A 26,130-nucleotide genomic window follows, 5' to 3' on the forward strand; every position below is an offset into this window, starting at 1 on the left:
CCTACCCTTGCTCCGGGACCCGTGGGGAAGACTTCAGGATTGCTCGTATTTGTACCAGAAGCTAGAGGGCTAACGCTTGGGCGGCCATCTTGGGAGGATGCGTTCCAGGAAACTTTATTGAGATGTACACTCGTTGTGTAGGGACAGACAAGGAAACAGGGAGGGATGTAATCACCACATGAGAGATTGCCCTAGGTGGTGTAAGGTGTTCACTGAAGCCAAAAGAGACTGTAATGAATGTGAATTAATTGAAATAAAATAAAATACAATTAAATTAAATTACAGCCAAGGAACAAAGATTAGTGGAAGGGGAAGAGGCTTGCAACTGTGCCAACCATATCTTGGCCACTGTCCTGCACAGGCTTCTCAAGTTGTGCGAGGACGTGGATGCAGTGCATTCCAACCCAATGGGAATGGTAGCCAGAAGTTGTCTGCCACCAGCCCTCCTGCTGCTAAGTCCTCCTAGTTTGGTTCTGCTAGACCACGGGTGCCCAGTTGGAGTGAGAATGACAATTCATATCCTCCACTGGCAATCCATATCATCGGACAAAAGGGTCTGGCAGGACACTTCCTTTCCAAACCCCTCCTTCACCGCCGTCTCAAGAATGGCTGGCCGAGGATCATCTGATCTTGCTCTGAGAGGAAGTTACTGCTCTCCTGGCCAAGTGGGGTGTCGAAAGGATTCCAAAATCAGAAGTAGGCAGTGGTTGTTATTCCCGCTACTTTCTGACACCCTAGTGGAACAAGGGTCTCCGTCTTATTCTAGACTTCCAAACTGGCAATTTCTTCCTCAAAAAAGAGAAATTCAAGATGCTTTCTTTGGCTCAGATCTTGTCTGCCCTAGGGCAAGACAAGAGCTGGCTGGTAATGTTGGACTTGCAGGATGCGTATTTTCACATCCCCATCCTGCCTGCCCACAGGCATTTCCTGCAGTTCAATGTAGGCTATATGCACTTTTAGTTCACTTGCTACCCTTTGGCCTTACCAGCTCATCTGCGCAGGTTAATGGTTTCAATATTCCCCTGCCTCACCTACTAACTGTTGAAGGCAGCCTCACCCCAGGCTGTTGTCTCCTACCTCCAGATTAAGGCAGACCGCTGGGGTTCACTACAAGGGTGCCGAAGTCACACCACACTCCTTCTCAGATGTTCCCTTTCATCGGAGCTGTTATGGACTGTGAGAAGCTGGCTTGGTATATGGTGTACACTTATGTAAGTGGGCACCTTGCACCAATCCAGGCAACCCTTATGGTGATTTTAGTGGTCTTAGACAACCTTAGAAAGCTCTTTAAGTGGTAGCTGCGGAGAGCAGGCTTCAGGCTTAGTCCAGAAGGAGTGTAAAGCAGCTTATTTTTCCAGAATGTCATCTTATAGGTATAGACTAAGTGAAAACGAACCACACAGTGTATTTATAAAAATATGTATTGATTATAAGACACTCACTAACACATACAGGTATCTCCCAGCCGGAGATACACACAATGCACACAATACTTTTCAATAGAAACAGGTAAGTAGCACGTAATACACAATGGTCACCAGGGGGAGACCAAACCATATATTAAAATAGTGGTATTCAAACCACGACTCAAGTCAAGACTATACCCAGAAGACGTAGAAGTGCCAGGGACCCAAGGAACCACCCGAGGTAAGTAACCAGAAGCCCCACGGAGGCCGTGTGCAGAGTGGGAAGACGACCGCGGGATCAATGCAAGTCAATGGGTAAGTCGCAGTTGTAATTATAAAGAAGGACCTTCCCAGTGGACCCTGAAGACACCCTGAGGAACACAGAAGGTTGGAGAGCCATACCACCCATGAATACCCTAGGAATCAGGATACCTACACCAGGGAAGTCGGGTGCATAGGTGTGAAGGGGCGTTGGAAACTGCAATCGAACCCAATGGAGGACTTCAGGAAGATCGCGCTGCTGGGGGAAGTTGAAAGTGTTCAGTGGAACCCAAAGGTGGATTCTAGTTGAGAAGTACCTGCAAGCAGAGGGGACAGAGTCTATGCCACTCAGGAGTGACCAGGAAGCATGGAAGACGAATGCCCACCGACGTGGAGTGCTGGAGGAGAGACAACAGTGACCTTAGAGCTGCAGCTTAGAGGACCAGGCAAAACTGTGGAGGACCAGGAGCTGTTCACAAGCTGTCCCACCTGCAAACATGGAAAGCGAAGAAGGTGCAGTGTCGAAACAGGAGCTGTTCACAAGCTGCCCCAACTGCAAATATGGAAAGCGAAGAAGGTGCAGTGTCGAAACAGCAAGGTCCAGGTGACTCACCGCAAGCAGGAGAGTCAGGGCAGGCCCAAGCAATCAGGGGAGCCCAAAGCAGATGACCCTAAACAGGACCCACAGGCCAGAGGCACTGGAGTCACAAGAGGACCTCGAGCAGCTGAACATTGATGCAGGCCAACGGTCAAAGTGATGCGGTGAGGATGAAGATCTTGGTCACTGGAGATGCTTGAGGTTGGGGCTACTTGGAGCCTGAAGATCTTGGTGAAAAGAAGCCAACAAGCCTTTGCAACTGCAAATCGACACAGTGCACAGGGGTTTGGTTCCTGCGGCTCCGACGAGGTATACAGGCCTAAAAACTTGGTGAGAGGGCAGGGCAGGCCTCAAGGGATGCGAAGAACCACCACCTGTGTTGCTGAGCCTTTGAAGTCTGTGGGAGGACAGGATCAGCAGACCGGTCAGCTTAGTTGCGGTGTGTGCAGATGCAGGAAAGTGACTCCTTCACTTCAAGGGAGATTCCTTCAGGTGTCTTGGATGCCACCAGGCCTTGGAAGGTTCCTTTATGGTGCACAGGCACGGATGTTGCAGCAGACAAGCAGGGTGATGGGATCAGGAGCACCAGGAGTCTTCTCAGTTGCAGCCTTGATGCCCAGAGCGAAGTCCAGAGTGCCCAGACGGTTGACGAAGTGGTGTCTGAAAACAATTTTGTCCCATGACAATCTAAGGACCCACCCTCAGTTAAGTCCTTAAGTACCCTGAGGAATGGGTTGGGAGGATTCAGGGTTCCCTCCAAGGGGATGGGTTGGACAGTGGGGAGGATACTCCCATGTCCTTTGTCCAGTTTTGCACCAGAGCGAGAGCCAATGGCTCCCTGAGCTGGTTTGAACTGGACTATGGAAGGAGGGCACCAATTGTGCCCTTCAAGCAGACTGAGTGTTGCTAGCAAGCGCTCCCACCCAGCCCCAATACAATAAACCTTGTCTGGGAGGTGGTTACACCTCCCTGTGACAGGATACCTTTTGTTCTGCCTTTCCCTGCTCGAGCTTGGCTCATGAGCAGGAGGGCAGAATCGCGTCTCTGGTCGGCAGCAGCCATGTTGTGCTGTCTGGGTCTAGAAGACTGGCACCGGGAGCACTGAGCGCCTCCCTGGGGAGCTTTACAGTGCATGGATCATACCCCCACACCATTTACGGTGTGGGGGTATGATTTCAACACGTTTGATACCAAACATGATAGGGTACGTTACAGCCAGTTTCGAGATGGTCATCATGTAATGACGCGGTGCCCCTCTATATCTTATATGGCTGTCTCTCTTACAACCCGGGAAAATTGCCTCTGTAGGCTGTAGGGGTGTCCTGCTCATGCAGAGGCACCCTCACATTTAGAACCTGAGCACTCTACCTTCAGGATTGAAAGGTCTGCCTTAGGGGTGACTTATAGGTTTTAAGTACAGTGACCCTAGATATAGGTAAACCTATATCTTTCGTAAGTGGTGCTAGCACCAGCTTACACAGGCTGCAATGGTTACAAATTTAGTGGTCTCCTATGGGTGGAATAATGCATGCTTCAGCTCACCATATACTAGGGACTAATAAGCGTAAAGCTGTGTCGAATCTGGGATGTACATAAGTACTTACCATACCAATTTAGGGGAGAAAGCACAGGGACTGGGGTCCTGATTAGCAGGATCCCAGTAAGACTGGTCAGAAGAACAAGTTACTTACCTTCGGTAACGATGTATCTGTAAGAAACATTAGTTAGTTAGATTCCTCACCTTAGAATATCCCCAGGCGTCAGGCTGGATCCGGAAAGATTTTTCGTCAGCAATACCCTTGCTTGTTAAGGCCATCCTGTTCAGGGCCCTAGATTTTTTGCTACCAGTGTCGGTCTCTTGCATGGCTCTGCGTTCCTGGCGCGGAAAGCTATGTATAAGAACTGACGTCAGCGCGCGAGGGTGGCGTCTAAGTACTCCGACGACGTCATTCCGGCGCACGACGCCGACGACGGACGCGGAGCCGCAGACGACACCTAGCGACGCACAAGGGGTATTGCTAACGAAAAATCTTTCCGGATCCAGTCTGACGCCTGGGGATATTCTAAGGTGAGGAATCTAACTAACGTGTTTCTTTCAGATACAGCATTACATCAAGCAAAAAGTGGGGCTAATCATAAAAGCAGATTCTACTTTCCTACATTGGACAATTCTGTGAGGGGTGCCACAATAGTACCATATCCCTTCACAAACCTCCTGTAGTACCCAGTCAAGCCAAGGAATGCTCTGACTTGGGTCTGTGTTGTTGGTAGGCCTGGGTGGAGTTTGCGGAGTTCGGCAGAAAATGACAGAAAAACTGTGCAATGCTACACGGCGTTCCGCAAGCGGCAGAGTGCAATAGATCACGCCGTTCATGCAGATTTTTAGCACCGGGTGTTTGTCCCGCGCTGGAAACTCACAGTGAACAGCACCATGCACAGTGCAAGAAGGTGCTGCTTCTTACTGCTGCTCGAGTAGATTTTCTACTCAAGGGGCAGCTTCCTCAACGCGATCTGAAGGTTTCTCAACGTAAGCGGTTGCGACCATCCGCGACTGCCTGAATTGACAAATCTCGCTGGGAGGTGGTCTGTCGGTGGATTTTCCTTGCTCGCACTTGCCAAGTTAACGTTGACGAGCGAGGAAAAAACTCCACTCTGCAAAGCTCCATGGAGTGTAGAAACCTCTGCAAACCCCGCAAACGGAGCGGAGTTCCCCGCCCAGGCTTAGTTGTAGTAGACACCCAATCATCTGGACCTTGGGTTGTAGGAGACTGGTTCAGTATATGGTAAACACTTATTGGCGATGCACCCTGCACTGATGCCAGGCAACCCATAGTGATAGTAGAAGTGGTCCCCAATAACCAAAGCTCCCAAGGGGTAACTGTGGAGAGCAACTAAGGCTTATACAGGCGGGTGTAAAGCGGGTGCATTTACCACATAAGTCAGGCAATGATGTACACACAGGAAAAAAACAAAACATTGTTAGAAAAACAAGTATTATTTATTACAAAACTAAACACTAACTAAGTTGGTATATCTCCTACCCGGAGATATGAATTCACAGCAGATATACCATCATCAACAGGTAAGTAAGCACATAGAACACATGGGCCCGATAGGAGGGCTATACCATATACTAAACAAATGGAATGCGAAAAGGGAGCCTACCAAAACTACCACCCAAGGACCTATAGGCCATGGGAATTATGGATCCTCCCAAGGTAACTTGCTAGGATTCCCTGCAGAAATTAGGGAACCAGCATGGTCCTTGGAACTCACCCACCACAGGTAAGTTAGGGCTGGGTCTCAACAAGCAGGAGATTCAGCAAGAATCCAGAGGGACTGTCTGGCAGCAGGCACAGGGAGGTCCAAGCAGCACACTGAAGATGGAGGCCCAAGTTGCAGGAGAGGCAGTGAGGACGTCACTTTTGCAGCTGTGTGATGCTTGAGGCCGGGGCGTCTTGGAGCTAAAAGACCTTTGGACTGCAAAGGTGACAAGCCTTGGAAGTGGCAAATAGATGTGCTGCACAGAGGCTCAGTTCTAGCTACTCCAAAAAGGAATTGCAGTCTTCCAAGTTGCTCAGAAGATAGGTCTGACCTCTGGAGAGCCATAAAACCACACCTGTGTTGAAGAGTCTTGGAGAGTCTGTGTGACAGCAGGATACACAAGCCAGTCACAGTTGTTGAGGTGCCTGTGATAGAGAGAAGGAGTCACTCCCCTGTAAGGGAGATTTCTTCTTGCTGTCCCTGATACACACAGAGTCCTTGTGACCCTGAGGGATGCACGGCCATTAAGGTTGCAGGAACTTGGCAAACCACTGGGACAAAGTCTTGTCTACGGTCATGATCAGCCCAGCAGCAAAGTCCAGTGTCCAGCAGAAGAAGAGTCTTGTGGTAGGGTCTTGCAGATGAATCTTGCAGACTAATCTTGGTCCAGGCTAATCTAGGAGCCCATCCTCAGGGGAGCCTTTAAGTAACCTAGGAAGGGGGTTGGACTGGACAGCTTCTAAGGTGACCCACCTATTGGGGGAGGTCAGGGGCGATATTCTATTGGGCTGACTAGTCAGATGCTCCCACAGCCCTCTGGTTATCTTTCTCTCAAGATGGCAGTATCAAGCAGTTACCTGGTAGAGTTTTGGGCAATACCCTGGGGGAGGTGGTGGACAGGGGAGTGGTCACCCCCCTGTCCTTTGTGTGGTATCACATGAGAGCAGGAGCCGATGTGGATCCTGCACTGGAGTAAACCAGTTTATGCAAGAAGTGCACTAAAAAGGCCATTCAAAGCAGTTTCTGGCGCTCAGAAGCACCCCAACCCTAGCCTAGAGACACTGAATTCGAAAGGAAAGGCGGTAATGTATCTCCTCTACAGGAAATCCTTTGCTCTTCTTTCCCCTTCCTGAGTTAAGCTCAGCAGCAGGAAGGCAGTACATTGTCTGGGGTCAGCGCCAGCACTGGATTGCATGCATACCCTGCAAGGCTATACAGGTAGATATGGGGTGCTCTAAGGAGCCCCCAGTACTTAGTAGCAGGCAACTAATACTGGAATCAGTGTAGTGGCATAATTCCAACATTTTTGAGATCCAACATGACTAGGTTCAGGTGATGCCATTATGTAGTTGGATATCTCGTGTTTACCAGTGTCTACTACATACCTTAAGATGGCTTCCCTCCACCTACAAAGCCCGGAAAATGGAGTCCGGAGTTTGTAGTGGTGCCTCTGCTTGTGTAGGGGCACCCTCACACTTAGGGCCACGCACCCTGCCCTTGGACTGAAGAGCCTACCTTAGGGGTGACTCAATGTCCGAGTGCAGTGACCGGGATACAAGGTAAACCATATATCTGCGGTGAGAGGTACATGCACAATTTCACACAGGCTGCAATGGCAGCCCTGTAGACACAGTTTGCATAGGCTCCCATAGGTGGCATAAAACATGCTGCATCCCATGGGAGACTCCTAGTGTACCAATGCCCTGGGTACCTCAGTACCATCCACTAGGGACTTATAGGAGTACACCAGTATGCCAACTGTGGGATGTACAAAGTACTTACCAATTCAATTTAGAGGAGAGAGCATGGGCACTGGGGTCCTAGTTAGCAGGATCACAGTGTACCACAGTCTGAACACACCAACATCAGGCAAAAAGTTGGGGCAACCTTGTCAGAAAGATCCTACTTTCCTACATTACCCCCTCCCAAATGAAAGATAAGACTAACCCTGGCCAGAGTCTTTATTATGAAAACATCGGGAAAGTCCATCTGTATTGACATGGTTACTCCGAGGTCTGTGTTCCACTGAGAAATCCATCCCCTGTAGGGAAATGGACCATTGCAAAAGTTTTGGATTTCACATTTGTAAGCTATAAGACGGGTTTGTGATCTGTCTGAACAATGAAGTGAGTGCTAAACAGGTATGGCCTTAAGTACTTCAGGCTCCAGATCACAGCAAAGGCCTACCCCTCTATAGCTGACCAACATTTCTTTCTGGAGGTTCGACCTTCTGCTTATAAAAGCTACTGGTTGATCCTGTCCCTCTTCATTCAGTTGTGATAGTACTGTTCCTATTCCTAACTCAGAAGCATCTGTCTGAACAATGAATGGTTTGGAGTAGTCAGGACTTGGAATTAGAGCTGAGCACATGGCCTTATTCAGGGCTTCAAAGGCCTCTTGACAACTAACTGTCCAATCTACCTTTTTTAGGCATTTTCTTAGAGGTAAGATCATTGAGGGGTTTCACAATGGACCCATATCCCTTCACAAATCTTCTGTAATACCCAGTCAGGCCAAGATAAGCGCTGACCTGATTCTGAGTAGTTGGAGTAACCCAATCCATAATGGTTTGGAATTTGCTCTGTAAAAGCAATATTGTCTAGATATCCTGCACTGAAGTCTGCCAGAATTAATTCACCAATCTCTGGAATGTGGCAGGTGCATTTGTCAATCCAAAGGGCATCACAGTGAACTGATAGCTCCCATCAGGAGTTGAAAAAGCAGTTTATGGTTTGGCAACATCTATGAGCCTCCTTTGCCAATAGCCTGCAGTCAGGTCAAAAGTGCTGAGATACTTTGCAGCAGCCAGAGTATCAATGAGTTCATCTGCCCTGGGGATTTGATGGACATTGTTCTTAGTGACTGCATTGAGGCCTCTTTAGTCTACACAGAACCTCATTTCTCTCTTTCCGCCCTAGGAATGAGTTGTGTACAAGGACTACTGGACTAGCACAAGGGCTGTCTAAATGCTCAATTACCCCCAACTCTATTATCTTTTGGACCTCTGTCCTGATTCAATCTTTGACATGGTCAGGTTTTACTCTTAACAGGCAAACTGTCACCTGTGTCCACCTCGTGAGCACACCAGGTAGTCTGACTGGGTGTCAGAGAAAAGAGTTCTGGTACCTGACTGAGTACTTGTCTGAAATCAGTTTGTTGCTGGTAAGTGAGGCTTTCATGAAAGACTACTCCATCTATTGAACCATCAGCTGGGTTGTATGAGAAGAGATCAGGGAGAGGGTCACTCTTCTTCCTGTCCCCCATCAGTGGCCATGAGTCAGCTCATGTCAGTCCTGTCAAAGTAAGGGTTCAGGAAGTTCACATGAAGCACGCTACAGGGGCTTCTTGGAGTACCTAGTTCCACCAAGTAGGTGTACTCACCTTTCATCTCCACAATTAAATAGGGGGGCACTCCAATTGCCTTGGAGTGCTCTTGGGGCCATAGGCTCAAATATCCATACCTTCTGCCCTGGCTGTTAAATAGTCAGAACTGCCTTTTGGTCATGCCATAACCTTTGCAGTTCTTGACTGGCTTCCAGGTTTTTATTGGCCTTCTTAATATACTCAGCCATACGTGACTATAGGACTGGTACATGGTCTACAATGTCTTACTTGGGAGGTTTAAAAGGCTGCTCCCATCCCTCCTTCACCAGACAAAGTGGAATCCTAACTGGATGTCCAAACAGAAGCTGGTTCCTCACAATAGAGCTTTCTTTATGCCAAAAGTTGCCCCTCCTTTCCATGTAGGACAGTCTATCACCCTGCCTACCTTATACGCTCCACCATATCCCTTTAAAAAAGATAAGCAACCTCACCAACCAACTGGACTCAAAAAGAGCTTTGTTGTTCTACTTTGACCCCAGTAAAGAGCTCCGGATGGATGACCAACTCTTTGTGGGACATGGCAGAGCAAAGAAGGACAAGGCTGTGCAAACACGGACCATCTCCTGATGGATCATGCTCTGCATTAATATCTGCTAAGCATTTGTCAAGAAGCAACTCCCTGAGGGTTTGAGTGCTCATTCCACCCGTGTGACGGCTGCAACCACTGCATTAGCACTTGAGTTCTGGTACTGTATGTCTGCCAGGCAGCAACTTGGGCTTCTCTACATGTGTTCATGAAGCATTACTGCCTGAACAATCGGGTGTTTTGGGATGGGCACTTTGCTCGTTCATTCCTGCGGGACTTTCTAGTGTGAAACAGTTTTGAAGACCCATACTGGGGAAGCATTGCTTGGGTATCTATTTTAAGGTAAGGAATATATGGATAGAAGTCTCTATCACATGAACAAGTTACTTAACTTCAGTGATGCCTTATCTGATAGAGACTATCTAGCCGCAGACCCCTTACCTGCCCACCCATCCTTCCTGCTCTGTGAATGGATTTCTAGGGACAGAGCTGTTCCCTTTTCAGGGCCTTAGTTTTCAACACCAGTGGTCAATGTTCTTTGTGTCTCTGTGCACCTGGCATGGAAAGTCGTAAAAAGAACCTAGCATCAGCACGCTGGGGTGACGCCAACTTAGGCACCGCACCCGCTACTTCAGGCATGGACGACTACGCCAGGTGCAGTTGAACTATGCCACCTACTAGCGCAGGGGTACTGCTCATGAAAAATATCTGGATACAGTCTGACACCTAGGGATAATTCTAAGGTAAGGAATCTGCGGCTAGATAGTGTCTCTACCAGATAATGCCTTACCGAAGGTAAGTAACTTGTTCGAAAGGCTCTTGCATAGAAAGCGTGAGACCGATCAAAGCCAGCCCAGTTTTGGCACAAGTGCAAGTATGTTAGCAACTTGCGTAGGAAGCAGGAGGTCGTGCCTGTGCTACAAGAAATTGTGCGCTTGCCAGTTAAAGTCCATGCTTGAGCGGATTGAACACAAGACAAGCTTCTCTTTGTAGAAATCAAAGCCTTTGTGGGGAAAATGGCAAGTATAATGTAATATAAATTCAAATGAGATGTTAACAGAGTTAAAGCCCTTGTGAAAAATATCATGGAAATCAAAGTCGCAGTGGAGCAAAAACTGCTCCTACGAGAATGGCCGTGCAAATCCAAGAAACACACAATGTAGATGGGAATGTAAGAGTCCTCCATGTAGGATCGTACTAGTAAATCATGTAAAGTAAGTACTCTCAACGGAAAAGAGAACCATTTACTGGGAATAAATTAACAATATCTTAGAGGTAGAACAGACTACGAAAATAAAATCCAGAGTCCAAACCTGTTGAGGTTTTCTCCAGGAATCAGTGAGTCCGATAACCAGTTGTCGCCATTATAAAGCCTGGTATGTGAGGAAGAACTCTGGAGATGATAAATCCAAAGTAACTTTTATTGTAAAGGAAAAATTCCAGACACAGCTGTGTCAAATAGAATCAACACAGCAACTGACCTTACTGCTTCCCATTTAAGTGCAAACATTCTTAATGGAACAGACCAGGACGTACCAGGGGCACAACATGGAACAAACCATCAAGGCCTAACAAAAGACCTAGCAGCAAAACCACAGGGCGGTAACATCTCTCTCCCATGCAGGACTCTATTGTCTCCCTTCCTGGGTGTCTTTTGCACGTCCCATCAGGAGGGCAGTAAAACTGTCTTAAGTAGAACCCCATGTGGGGGGCGTGGCTTGGAGCCCGGCGGAGATGGCGGTGCCGCGGTGAAGCTCCCGGACCGGAGCGGATGAACGACGCCAATTTCCCTCAATCAAGACGACCTTCGGCATGGTGTGTGGGTGAATAGACGCTCGCTGGGATGCCAGCATTTTGAACGCTCTCCTGGTAATTTTCATATTCTTTTTCTCCTCAGTTTTAGCGCATCGGCTGGGTCGCGCTATGTCGGCCGCCATTTTGTTTTTTCACCGCGGCAGGAATGAACATTTAATTTCTGAGGAGAGTGCTTTTTCCCTTGATTTTTTGGCTCCCAGCGCTTCAGTCCTGTTATTTATCCCCCGGGCGAGAGCAAATGATGGTTTAACAGCCCAGTTTGACCTCGCCCTTTCTTGGTGCTGAGGTGACGCGGCTCTAGCCGCCATTTTGCCTTTCTCCTCTCTTTTCAGTCCTTCTGCAGTTGTTCCTTTACCAACAAGTGTCTTTGCAGCTTTTTCTCGCATACTATGCGCCTCAAGGCGTTCTCTCACACATTCATGCTATCAACCCAGTGCTGGTGACTCAAGGGACTTTGGATAAATGCCAGGCCACCTCACGGCTGTTCCATAACTCCTAAGGGTCGGTTCTGGGCCTCGTATTTCTACCATTACGGATTTATGGGACGTTCAAAAGGCACCCCCTCTGCTACTTCAAAACCTAAACGTATCTTTATTAAAAATTCAAAAGTTTTTTCGGAACTCTCCCGTTTGGATACTCTGGGTCTCCTTGGAACTGACTTGTGTAACGCAGATATGGAGCCTACGCAGTCGGCTACGGGCAAGGTCAATGTGAAGCGGTTAAAAATGATCCCCCCTCACCACCCAAACCGAACTCTCCGGTCCCTATGGAATTACTGTTGCAGGAGATACGAGCCCTCAGGCCGTTTATGGAGGAAACTAATATCAAATTACAAATTCTATCGGACAGTTGGTCACAATTAGACGCTAGGCTTACAACAGTGGAACAGAAGGCCTCCTCTTTTCAGGACACTACTAAGTGCGTTACTTCCCTACAATCTCAGGTATCTATACTACACAAACAAGTTGAGGACCTTGAAAACCGAAATAGGAGAAATAACTTGCGCATTTATAATCTGGCAGAGGGGGTCGAAGGTGCGGACCCTATCGCATTCTTCAAGTCCTTTCTTCCAAAGGTCCTCCACCTACCAGAGGATAACATACTGAACTCACAACGTGCTCATAGGTTGGGTCGTGTTGCCTCCGCATCTGCGTCCCTACAGAAACCAAGGGGCGTCATTCTCTACTTTTTGTAGTATACAGATCTGTTAAAAGTTCAAGGTGCTGCCAAAGCTCGTCAGAAGATTTCCTGGTCTGGAGCAACGCTATTTTTTGCGCAGGATGACTCCAAAGCTACTGCGTCAAGACGCAAGGCCTTTCTCGACATGAGGCCGGTCCTTCGATCTATGGGCGCTAGATATGGTTTATACCATCCTTGTTTGTTCAAAGTCACCTATAATAACAAAACCACTTCCTACGACGATCCAGTACGCCTGCAAAGTTTCATTAATGCACACAAGTTTGACTTGATGGATTCTTCGAGACCATCCTCTTCACATGGAACTTGATTAGTTTAAAATCTCTTGTTTTGGCTGTTGTCTTCTATTTATTTTGACTTCTCGCTTGTTGATTGCAGGAGCTCTGTTGTTATACATTAACTGTTTGCGTATTCACTCTTATCTTAGGAATGGTTAACTGGTTTCTTATTTTTCATTGTCTCTCTATTTACCATTCTCGTATCCTGTCTTCCACAGTTGCGTTTATGTTATGGCGTGTTTTCTCGTGGATCCGGTCTGGTCTTCATTGGACGGCCCGTCTGCCTCGTCCTGTTCCACCTTCCCCCACTTTCTTGTTCCCTAAGTGTAGGTATGTCTTTTGTTTTGTCTTCCGTTTTTTGCCTTGTGCTTCAATCTCATCATATTCTCGCTTTTGGTGTCTTATGTATTCTTATTGAATCTTATTTTTTTCCTTGCCTACCTTTGCCCTTTCCTTTCATATCTAGTCTCTTAAATATCTGGTCTCAACATCATTTCCTCACCAATAATCTCTTTTACTTTCTCCAGATTTCTCTCTTTTTCTCAATATCCATGCTTTTGGAGCATTATCCTTGTCTCTTACCTAAATTTCTTTCTTTTCTCCAGTTCTCTTTTTTCTCATTAATTTATATACATTTTTGTATTAACGAATTGGTTGTATATTTCACAGTTTTGGATTATTACTTTTTCAATTACTTATGTTATTGAGCTTTATTTCATGGAACGTTAGGGGTTTGAATTCTCCCATTAAAAGGCAGAGAGTCCTCACTCATTTAGCTAAATTGAATGCTGACTTGGTGTTCTTACAAGAAACCCATCTAACGGACACTGAGTCATCAAAATTGAAAAGAGGGTGGGTGGGGGATGTTTTTTCATCTCCAGGTGATGGGAAACGTAATGGGGTAACGATACTCTGCCGCAAGTCACTTCCAATCTCGTTACTGTCGCAAGAAGCTGATGGAAATGGTAGATGGGTGCTTGTTAAAATGTTGTTAAAAGGGGTTCCAGTTTCTCTCCTGAATGTTTACGCCCCTACCTCGGGTGAGTCCTCCTTTTGGTCCACATTGGCCAAACAAATTACGCACTCTATGGATGATAATTTTATATTAGCTCGGTTTATGACCCATTTGTTGACAGGAATTCCAAGTTCCCTTTTGTTCCTAACAAACAGCATAAATCTTTTGTTCATACCATCAGTCAACACAAACTTCTAGACGCGTGGCGTTTATGCAATCCCACTTCTAGAGAATACACTCTCTACTCTCCCACTCATCATACCCAGTCCAGGATTGACTATATTTTTGTCTCTCATAACATCTCGCAAACGCTTGTGCACGCAGAAATTGGCCCTATTTTACTCTCCGACCATGCCCCTGTTTTGATTGGCATCGACATTCTACCCAAATCTTCTACCCCTAGACGATGGCGTTTTAATAATGTGCTCCTCTTAAACCTGAGTTTACTGCTTCCTTCACGGATATTTTTAATGACTACTTTTAATTAAATTACACTGCTTGCTTACCGTTCTCGACCATTTGGGATGCGTATAAGGCTTCGGCAAGGGATTTTATCATTAGTTTTGTTGCTAAGAAACGAAGGTGTGCCCGTTTGCACACTAAGAATCTTCTTCAGGATATCAAAAAGCTAGAAGACTCTTATTACACATCCCAATCGAAAGACTGCTTGACAGCTCTCATAAACGCTAAACTGCAGTTCAACAAAAAGTCGACTGAAGATGCTTCCCTGTACATGTTGAAATCCAGTGCAAAGTTTTATGGGGGCAAAAATAAAGCTGGGAAGATATTGGCTAATTACTTAAAAATCAGGCAAAATAAATTGAACATTGATTCGATCTACGATCCTAACTCAAACTTAAAATTTAAAGATGTAGAAATTTTAAACGAATTCTCCCGTTTTTACGAATCTTTATATTCGTCTGAAGCGCAACCCACCACTGATTCCCTTTCACACTTTTTTTCTAATATACCAAGGCCAGACCCTGCTTCTCTGGATCTGTCCCCTTTGGAGCTGGACATTACGCAGCAAGAATTGGTATCTGCTCTTCAACACCTTAAAAAAGATAAGGCACCTGGCCCGGATGGCTTTACTGTCGAATTCTATCTCCACTTTTCCAAGATCCTTTTGCCTAAATTGCACCTCTCAACAGAGTTTTTTAGCTCTTCCAAAAAATCCTCTGGATCCTTCTCTGAAGCACATATTTGCCTTATCCCCAAGGAAGGTAAAGATTCCCGATTTTGCAAAAATTATAGGCCCATTTCCCTAGTTAACATCGATTATAAAAAAAATTCAAAAGCCTTAGCTATCAGATTAGATTCTTACTTCCCAAATTTGTTGGGAAAGGAGCAGTCTGGCTTAGTTAAAGGACGTTTTATTACGGATAACACTCGCCTTCTTTTCAATATTCTGTCTAAATCTCCTCGTCTAACGCACTCCCTGGCGGCAATAGCATTAGACGCGGAAAAAGCGTTTGACAGAGTTGAGTGGACTTATCTGTTCTACACTCTTAACTGGTTTGGCTTTGGTCCTAAATTTCTTTCTTTGGTTTCTCTCCTTTACTCCCAACCTCGTGCCGCAGTATGCGCAAATGGTTTGATTTCCTCCTTTTTTGATTTAGGTAGAGGAGTTCGCCAAGGTTGCCCCTTATCTCCTTTTTTGTTCAATCTTGCCTTAGAACCTTTCCTTTCCAAATTACGCCACAACCCAAATTTACACGGCTTCCAAACATCTAATTTTCATATTAAACTTGCAGCTTATGCTGATAATATTTTGCTTTTTGTATCTACTCCAAACAAATTGATTCCTGCCTTTTTAGCTGAAGTTCAAGCATACTCCTTCATCTCTGGATATAAGTTAAATAACGACAAGTGCGAAATTCTACCCTTGACCAAATATACTTTTAAGCCAGATTTTAGTGCTTCCAACTTCACATGGAGCCCTGATCACATTAAATACCTTGGACTGTATATCGCACCTACTATTTCAGGCACAGTAGCACTGTGTTTGAATAAATTCATTCAAAAACTTTCAGATTTGACTACTAAATGGCACCCCCTCTACCTATCCTGGTGGGGAAGTTTAGATACTATTAAGATGATGTTGTCACCTATAGTCTTATATACCATATCCAACATGCCAGTTCCAATTCCTGTCAAATCATTGAATAAGATTAACTCTATATTGGTCTCCTTCTTATGGAACAATAAAAAGTCTAGAATGTCCCTGCAACGGCTAACTCGTTCCAAGAATGAAGGTGGAGTTAATTTTCCGGATTTTCGAAAATATCACCAAGCATTTCTTTTACGTCAGGCATCTCTCTGGTTGCTCGAATCCACGGAAGACTGTCCTTTATGGACCTCAATTGAACGTCTTTTTAGATCTCCTTTCTCTTTTCAGGAATACCTTTCCTTCTCGAGTAAACCGCAGTCTATTTCTACTCCCATCATCAAATTAACCTCCAAACTTCTCCATTTCCGGACTCCCCTTGCACAACTCACTAAGGATTCCTTCCTCAACTCAACCATCTGGCATAATAAAAGTCTTCTTATTCATAATAGGACTTTCTATTGGAGGACCTGGAGACAGAAAGGATTACTTTGGGTTTGCCAACTATTTTCTCATCCCGTCTTTTTATCTTTTCCTTTACTTAGTCAACTATTCAATTTGCCTGCTTCATTCATCACTAAATATAATCTCTTGAGGGAAGCTGTGATGACTGCCTATACACAATTATCCGATGCACCCACTCTTTCCAACTATCCTGACTCTCTTTCACACTTTCACAACCTGTTAAAGACTACCCCTAAAGCTTCTGTCATATACAGCTTTTTGCAGGATGCTCACATAATTAGGCAGAAATTTAAAACAAAGGAGGCGTGGGAACATGATTTTCAAACTTCTTGGCAAACTCCTTTCTGGAAGAACATACGTAAATCTTCTAGAGCTGCCAATACCACGCAAACATTGTTTTTTTATATATAACAGGCTCTTATTAACACCGCAAGTCTTAACTAAAAGCTTTCCAAGTGTATCGGATGTATGTTGGACATGCTCATCCCCAAATGCTGATTTATTCCACATGTTATTTTCTTGTACCCATGTATGTGATTTTTGGAAACAAGTTTGGACTCAAATCAATCTCATTTTTGGCACTACATTTCCTTTTTCCTTTATTGATATCTTTTTGGGTAGTCTCTCTCCTGTTTGGGAGAATGTGATGTGTAATGTAAAAATCATTGATCTGTTAATTGCAGTTGCTTTTCAACAAATTACTATCAATTGGAAGGATTCTACAAAAATCTCCTATAGAGCATGGTGGTACGCTGTTTGCCACAATCATAGAGTAGATACAGCTTTTGTTTACCCTGCAAATTTGGCAACAAAGCGTTTGGATTTATGGTCACCTGTTACACAATTTCTTGATATGAGTGCTAGAAAGTTCTTTCAAATGCAACCATCACAACAAGAAGTTCTCAAACCACCTTGATCCCCTAATTGTTCCACATTTTTTCTATAAGTTACTGATGCTCAGATCTTATGTGTACTATTTATTTCTCGTACATTGACATCCAATTATTGGTTTTGTGTGTTTTAGAGTATGCTTATCTGGACATGTTGATATGAGGCAAATGTAATGTAATTTTTTATAGACACCTTTTTGCTTCTTAATAAAATTCTTTTGAACTGAAAAAGTAGAACCCCATGTGCAATGCTGAGCAGGCACTGGGGATTTAGGGCATCAAAGTGGCAACTTTATCAAAGTTGCCCACTGCAACACGAGGACTACATTAATCCTGACTTGGGCATCAAGTCAGGCGTAATACAACAAGTTGTTTGATCCTTACAGTAACAACTGTAGTAGTCCCAGTCACAATTAAGCAAAGCTATGATGTCAGCTTGCAACTCTGCACTCGCCAATGGAGCTATCCATTTTACGCAGTAAAAATGGCAATTGCTGGTTTTTACTGTTGGAACATCTAAAAGTATATGTTCCACTATTTAATATACCACAACCTGCTTTAAAGCTTTTGAGGCCTGCCTTAGGGGAGACTTAAATATATTAAATGGAAAGATTGGGCTTCACCATTGCTTTAAATGGCAAAGTCGAGTTAGTAGTTTAGAAACTGACAGGCAGTGGCAAACTAGGAGCCACGTTTTACCTTTGTTACACCCAGGGCTGCAATCCCTGCGGTGACCCTGTATCTTACAGGCCCTGAGTGTCATTTACTAGGACTTACAAGTACGTTAGCTTATGCTAATTAGGTACAAACCAATTAAACATGCACTGTTTAGGGTCAGGACACAGGCACTGGGGTCTCGTAAGCAGGCTTCAGTGCACTCCCAGAGTCGAAAAACCAGTATCAGTTTACGCTTTGGAGGTGACCATACAAAAGAGACATTTCCCGTTACTTAATACAGGGCCTGGTGTTTTCTGTTTTGTAGGAGGTTTGTCGATGGAAGATACTACTGTCTTGACCTCTGGCTGAAAAACTGACTATCAGCTCCTCCATTGGTGCTGGTGGTGGCACATAGCTTGCTGCTTTGTGCCACCTGTTGCTTCGGCTTTAAGCCTTCAATTGGCAATTCGCTCTTTACTCTTAGATCCTAGGTTATACCAACCTTTGCATATTTCGTCAACGCTCCTATTGGTAACCCCTAGAGTGTTAATGAGCTCTTGAATCCTCCTCCTGTTTTTCATTAGCCTTTCGGGCAGAGTGTGAGACATAACTATCAAGTTGTATTTCCAGCGACACATTTTTCAGCTACGAATTAAATCACAAAAATGAAACACGTATTAGGCAATTGCTAACAGTAGGAATTCGCTGTTAGGTAAATATATGGTTTAATGCATATAATTTTATAATTCTTAAATTGCAATTAGTTAAATTTTCCAATGTATACATCACAAGTTGTGCATTTTGTACACCTGACCTTAAATTCCTAAAAAAAAAAGCAACAGGTGTTAAGGAGTTGCAAGCTGTTTCCTAGTGCTTAAATATACATGATGTGCGAGGTTTGTCAATTTTGGTGACGTCCCTTTGTGGTATGACAGCTTTGAATATTCTTTGCACAGCAAAGTAGAGGCTGGTCGCAAAGCACGCAAAGCAATGTAAAAAATGTACTGCAATCAGCCTCTTTAATACACCAGTCTCCATTTCTTCCTTGTATAACATAACGTTATAGAATGTTGATATATTTCTGTATTGTTAAATTGTTGACACTTCCCTATCATTGACAGGTGGGCTAAAGCAATCTGAAACAATTATCTTATTCCTCCACACACAATGTTTAGAAAGAAACAGTGTATTGTCTCTTTATGACAAGTGTTCTTCCTTTTGTTTTATAGCTTATAGACTACCGTCTTGAGTTCAGCAGATGGTGGATCAATGAATTTAAAACCATAAAGTTCCCTTCTCAAGGAACGGTATTTGATTATTACATAGACACGGAAAATAAGAAGTTTATGCCTTGGACTGAAAAGATTCCACAATTTGAGCTGGATATTGAGATCCCACTGCAGGTAATCAATCAATTGGTATCAATTTGTACATATTTCAACCCTATATAAATAGCAGCACATAAAGGTATCCTATATGTCTCTTTTAGGGGATCCTTATTAATGGTCATGAGCACTGAATAGTACCTCCCAGGGGTGGGAACCCAGAACTCTTTAAAAACATACATCTGATAGAGACATCCAGACGCAGATTCCTTACCTTTGAACTTCCAGGAGTAAGGCTGAATCCGGAAAATTTCTCTCAGCAGTACCCCTGTAGTACCCATGGTAGGTGGCGTCAGTCAGCTCCGTATGACGTTGTCGGCACCGTGTTCGTCATGACGCCCGTATCATCAATACAACCGCCACCCCAGCACGCTGACGTCAGTTCTTTTCTTTCCACGCCATCATCGCTGATCTGTTGAAAAGAGCTACCCCCTGTGATTTTTTGACAGACTTTTTTTTAACTTTTTGCTGATTTCCTTCGTGTGTAGGTTTTCAATGTCAAGCAAGAAGACTTCAGGATTCAAACACATGTGGCTAAAAATAAACCCCGCACTCAAGAAAAATATTTTCTATTTACATAACTGTCATAGTACAGCTTGTTCTGATGAATAAACACAATATGTGAGCAAATGAATAGCTTCCCAAACATAAATATCACACAGTCATGTATCTTGATTGTAGTTACATTCTGGATACATTCCTGGACTCCGCTCGTACAAGAGGAAGCGACATTACTATATCTACATTTTGATACAGAATGATAAACTTTCTGGTTGGAAAGATAAATAAAGAGATTTTAAACCACTAGCTGCAAGGACCTATTGTGGTTAATCCAGGGAGAATCTCAACCAATATACGGTTTGTCCAACATTGCTGTGAAGGCTGGCCTGGAGCCGCACTAATTGTTAACAAAAGTGATAACACTCTATTAAGCCCTGAAGAAGTCCCATGAGGGATGAAACGCGTTGGCAAAGCAATTGTGTGGAGATTTTAATAAATAACGGAATTTGAGATTTACAATAAAAGATTTTCTACAACTACAATCAAGATACATGACTGTGTGATATTTATGTTTGGGAAGCTATTCATTTGCTCACATATTGTGTTTATTCATCAGAACAAGCTGTACTATGACAGTTATATAAATAGAAAATATTTTTCTCGGTTGCGGGGGTTTATTTTTAGTCGTGGATAACAGTGGTTTTTAACCACCTTCCTGGGATGTATGTGGGTCACATCCCAGACCTACTGCACCGAGAATCTGAAAGAAACACGTTAGTTAGATTCCTCACCTTAGAATATCCCCAGGCGTCAGGCTGGATCCGGAAAGATTTTTCGTCAGCAATACCCCTTGCGCGTCGCTAGGCGTCGTCTGCGGCTCCGCGTCCGTCATTGGCGTCGTGCGCCTGAATGACGTCGTCGGAGTACTTAGACGCAGCCCTCGCGCGCTGACGTCAGTTCTTCTTTTTTCCGTGCCAGACAGCGCCGATCCGGGAAGAGCTTACCCCTTAGTCAATTTTTGACTAAACTTTTTGACTCCTTTTGGTCTTTTGTCGACTCGACTCTGGTGCCGGTAGGATGCCTGGTTTTAAAGCCTGTGACTCCTGTCATCGACTGATGTCGGTGACGGACCACCATCGCCGGTGCCTTTACTGCCTGGGGGCCGACCACGAAGCGGAGTCGTGCCCCGATTGTCAGGCCTTGACCTCAAAGGCTAGGCGGGAGCGGTCCCGTAAGCTTCTCGAGCTTCGGCACTCGGCTCCGCGCTGCTCACGGTCCCGGTCCAGGAGGAGGTCCAAGGACCGGTCGCGGAGCCGCAGTCACCAGCATCGCTCTTCGGGCTCGAAGTCTTCAGGTAAGTCGAAGCGATCAAAGAAGTCCAAGAGGCGACACCGCTCTTTGGACTCCCCTCGCTGGTCGCGCGACTCGGCCGAGGGTCAGGGTGGTCCCACCCCCGCGGCTCTGTCGGAGCCGCAGGAGCCGCGTCTGTCTCCATACCCACCTGAAGTTTCAGTGGGCCCAGCATCGAGGCAACCTGTCCGACCATGTCTTGATCTCGGAGGGCATTGCGGAACAGTTGCAGTGGTGGCTCACGGACCGCGATTGGGTCTGCGGCCGATGCCTCTCCCTACCCCAACCGGAGCACGTAGTAGTGACGGACGCGTCCCTCCTGGGATGGGGGGCCATATGGGAGAGGCGGAGATCAGAGGACTCTGGTCTCCGGCGGAAGCTCAGCTCCATATCAACCTTTTGGAGCTGCGAGCGATCCGGCTTGCACTGAAAGCCTTCCTTCCCTCTGTCCGGGGGAGTGTTGTGCAGGTGTTCACGGACAACACCACCGCCATGTGGTATTGCAACAAACAGGGCGGGGTGGGGTCGTGGACCCTTTGTCAGGAGGCTCTGCGCCTCTGGACATGGCTGGAACACCAGGGCATCACCCTGGTGGTTCAACATCTGGCGGGCTCTCTGAACGCCAGAGTAGACAAACTCAGCCGCCGGTGCATGATGGATCACGAATGGCGTCTGAACTCGGACGTGGCGCAAGGTCTCTTTCGGCAGTGGGGAGAGCCTTGGTTAGATCTATTCGCCACCGAAGAGAACGCGCAATGTCAGCAGTTCTGCGCGTTGGAATTTCCAAGGCAGCACTCGCTCGGAGACGCTTTTCGTCGCGAGTGGAGTTGCGGTCTGTTGTACGCCTTTCCGCCTATATCACTTCTGCCCAGAGTGCTGAAGAAGATCAGGCACGACCGGGCCCAAGTTATCTTAGTGGCTCCGGATTGGGCACGAAGGTTCTGGTATCCAGAGATACTCAGTATGTCCATCGATCCCCAGATACGACTGCCTCTTCAGGAGGACCTTCTGTTGCAGCAGCAGGGGACGGTCCTCCACCCGAACCTGTCCAGCCTCCACCTCCATGCGTGGAGATTGAGCGGCGGCAGTTGATGCCATTTGACTTGCCTCCTGAAGTCTGTGATGTTATTCTGGCAGCCAGGCGTCCCTCCACAAAGACGGTATACGCCTGCCGGTGGAACAAATTTGTGGCATGGTGCACAGTAAAGGCTGAGGATCCCCTTTCCGCCCCTCTTTCTGATGTTCTCCTCTTTCTTCTTTCTTTGGCCCAGCAGGGCTCTGCTTTGGGCACCTTGAAAGGTTATCTTGCTGCAATCTCTGCCTTCTTACGGCTTCTTGATCAGCCTTCTCTTTTCAAGTCCCCTGTTGTTACCCGTTTTCTCAAAGGCATTACTCACATGTTCCCTCCTGTCCCCTTCGTAATGCCTCAGTGGGACTTGAATCTTGTTCTGACCTTTCTGATGTGCGCTCCTTTTGAGCCTCTTCACAATTGTCCCATTCGTCTTCTGACCCTGAAAACTGCTTTCCTGGTAGCTATCACCTCGGCTAGACGGGTGAGTGAGCTCCAGGCTCTATCATCTAAGCCTCCCTTTCTTTCTGTTCATCCGGACAAGGTTGTCCTCCGGACTCGTCCTTCTTTTCTACCAAAAGTGGTGACCTCCTTTCACATCGGGCAATCTGTCACGTTGCCCACCTTCTTTCCGCCTCCGCATCCTTCAAAAGAGGAAGAGAGGCGCCACCGTCTGGACCCAAAACGGGCGCTGTCCTTTTATTTGGACCGCACCAAACAGTTCCCGGTGGATGACCAACTTTTTGTTGGATACGTAGGAGCTAAGAATGGGAAAGCGGTACACAAACGGACCATCTCTCGGTGGGTCGTGTTGTGTATTAAAACTTGGTTACAAAGGAGCCTCCTGTAGGGCTGAGGGCCCATTCCACCCGGGCCACAGCGGCGACTACTGCCCTGGGCCGGGGAGTTCCCTTGCAGCACATCTGTCAGGCGGCGAAGTGGGCTTCACTGCACACGTTTGCCATGCACTATTGCCTGGACAGCCAAGTCCGGAGAGATGGCTACTTTGGCCGTTCTGTTCTCCAGGACTTTCTAGTGTGATCTTGGTTCGCAGACCCACCACCGGGGTTGGTATTGCTGGGGTATCTATTCTAAGGTGAGGAATCTAACTGACGTGTTTCTTTCAGATGAACAAGTTACTTACCTTCGGTAACGATGTATCTGTAAGAAACATTAGTTCGTTAGATTCCTCACCGACCCACCCATCCTCCCCGTTCTGCAAACTGACATCTAGGGTTAAGGCTATCCTTTTCAGGGCCCTAGATTTCTTGGCACCAGTGTCGGTCTCTTGCATGGCTCTGCGTTCTTGGCACGGAAAGCTATGTACAAGAACTGACGTCAGCGCGCGAGGGCGGCGTCTAAGTACTCCGACGACGTCATTCCGGCGCACGACGTCAACAATGGACGTGGATCCGCAGACGACGCCTAGCGACGTGCAAGGGGTATTGCTGCCGAAAAATCTTTCCGGATCCCGCCTGACGCCTGGGGATATTCTAAGGTGAGGAATCTAACTAACTAATGTTTCTTACAGATACATCGTTACCGAAGGTAAGTAACTTGTTCTTCAATACTTACCTAATAGGCCTATTGTTTAGTGATGCTTGGTGCTGGATTCTTCAAGCTCTGACCCTGTTCGCTTGTCTAGTTCAAACCAGGTGGCGCCTGTCACTGCACCATGTAGGTCATGGATCCCCATTTGGTCTGTCTTTGGTGCCTGGAGTGCTACCACAACTCCAAGTCGTGCTCCGACTGCCGGGCCATGGCGCCGAAGGGAGGACTTGGCAGTTCCGGCTGGGCTGTTCCCATGAGGCACAGGGTCAAGACTGATTTGCATATGGCCAGGTCTAAACTGGGGTGGCATGGTGAGCAAAAGAATGATGGATTTAACCCAGATCTTTCGACTGGGGGTGAAAGTTTAGTATTTCTCTGCATTTCGTCCATCAATGGTGTGTCTCTTGATTCCTCGCCCTAAGTGTGCCAGGTATGTCCAGATGTGGGTCCCGGGCTCACTGTGCTAATGGATTTAAGCTATCCTGGCTGATGAGGGGTGAAACTCCAAAGCAGGTCCTAGGATGCTTGTTTCCGGTCGAGGGAGGACCCGGTTTGGCAGTTCGGGCAGGACTGTTCCCATGAGGCACAGGGTCAAGACTGATTTGCATATGGCCAGGTTTAAACTGGGTTGGCATAGTGAGCAAAAGAATGATGGATTTAACCCAGATCTCTTGACTGAGGGCGAATGTTTTGATTTTTTCTGCATTCCATACATCAATTGTGTGTCTTTTGAAGGCTTTGAGGGATCGGTCCCTAAAGCTTCCCACACCATGGAGGTCGCCTCGTCAGTCTCGATCCTGGTCCAGGTCTCCGTTGAGATGAAGGTCCGAGCACCGTGCCGATGATTCGATGTCCTCTTCTTCGAAGTCAGGCAAGAGGCACCACAAGAAGCACAAGAAGTCGAAGCGTGCTTCAACTTCGCCTTGCCTGTCTCATGACGCAGTGGAGGAACCTTGACTTTTGAGGCCTTGCTCTGCGGAGCGGGTGCCTGGGTTGGCTCCGTGTTTCCTCCCTTCCCGGGCTAGGGGGCGACCCCACCCAGTTGAAGGAATTTTATGATGCCATGTGTGCCATATTTGGGCGGCCCAACACTCCCGGCATGCCGTCGGGCCCCGCAGGCTCAGAGGACGGAAGGGCCTCAGTGCTTCCCATGCCAGGCGCTCTGGCCACGGCACCATGAACTCTGAGTGGAGCTGTTTCAGAATCCGGACCAATGCTGGTCACACCTCCGTAGCGACCTTCTCTGGTGTTGCGTTTAGCTCTGAAGTCCTCCACATCACCTGGCTGTGCCTCCCCTATCCTCATTCCTGAAAACACGAAGCTGTTTGGGATGGACAGTTCCCATGAGGCACACGGTCAAGATTGATTTTTATATGGCTGCGTTCAAACTGGAATGGTATGGTAGGAAAAACACGATGGATTTAGGCCCAGATCTCTGTACTGGGGTGAATGTATGACATTGCTCTGCATTCTGTTCATCAACTGTTGTTTTTGTATCTTTCCTCCGACGCTGAGACACACACTGACGGAGCCATATGACTCCATGCCTTTTTTTCTGCCCTATTCTGAAGGGTTAGGAGTGGAGAAAAGGATTGGGAGGTGTGAGAAGTTGGCCTGGTATATGCTGCCCACTAGTTATAGTGGGCACCTTGCACCAGTGCAAACTACCTTTATTGATGATTAGGTTAAAGATAACCTTTATTGAAAGTTATTCTAGTGGTAGCTATGGAGAACAGCCTGCAGGCTAAGTCTCAAAAGAATGTAAAGCAGCTTGTTTACCAGATCTGAAAGAAACACGTTAGTTAGATTCCTCACCTTAGAATATCCCCAGGCGTCAGACTGGATCCGGAAGATTTTTCGTCAGCAATACCCCTTGCGCGTCGCTAGGCGTCGTCTGCGGCTCCGCGTCCGTCGTCGGCGTCGTGCGCCAGAATGACGTCGTCGGAGTACTTAGACGCCGCCCTCGCGCGCTGACGTCAGTTCTTCTTTTTTCCGCGCCAGTAAGCGCAGATCCGGGAGAGCTACCCCTTTAGTCATTTTTTGACTAACTTTTTCGATCCTTTTTGATCTTGTCGACTTCGGTGCCGGTAGGATGCCTGGGTTTAAAGCCTGTGCTGACTGTAGCCGCTTGATGTCGGTTACGGACCATCACCGCCGGTGCCTTTACTGCTTGGGCCTCGACCACGACGCGGAGTCGTGTTCGGACTGCAAGGCCCTGACCTCGAAGGCTAGACGGGAGCGGTCCCGTAAGCTTCTCGAGATTCGCCACTCGGCCCCGCGAGCCTCTCGATCCCGGTCCAGGAGGAGGTCCAAGGATCGGTCGCGGAGCCGCAGCCGACGTCACCATCGGTCGTCGGGATCCAAGTCTTCGGGTAAGTCGAAGCATTCCAAGAAGTCCAAGAAGCGACACC

The 26,130-nt window shown here is 46.7% G+C and overlaps 1 protein-coding gene across 2 annotated transcripts in view; it reads left to right on the forward strand.

Moving 5' to 3' along the window:
* DNAH17 (dynein axonemal heavy chain 17) overlaps positions 1 to 26,130 on the forward strand; it is a 14,992,541-nt gene that overhangs the window by 7,771,809 nt on the left and 7,194,602 nt on the right. For both annotated transcript variants that reach the window (XM_085617470.1, XM_085617471.1), the window contains one exon: positions 19,093 to 19,266. In XM_085617470.1, coding sequence (XP_085473596.1) covers positions 19,093 to 19,266 — 174 coding nt within the window. The remainder of the gene's footprint in view (positions 1 to 19,092; positions 19,267 to 26,130) is intronic.

This window comes from Triturus cristatus, chromosome 7 (assembly GCF_964204655.1).
Source record: "Triturus cristatus chromosome 7, aTriCri1.1, whole genome shotgun sequence".
Taxonomy (NCBI): Eukaryota; Metazoa; Chordata; class Amphibia; order Caudata; family Salamandridae; genus Triturus; species Triturus cristatus.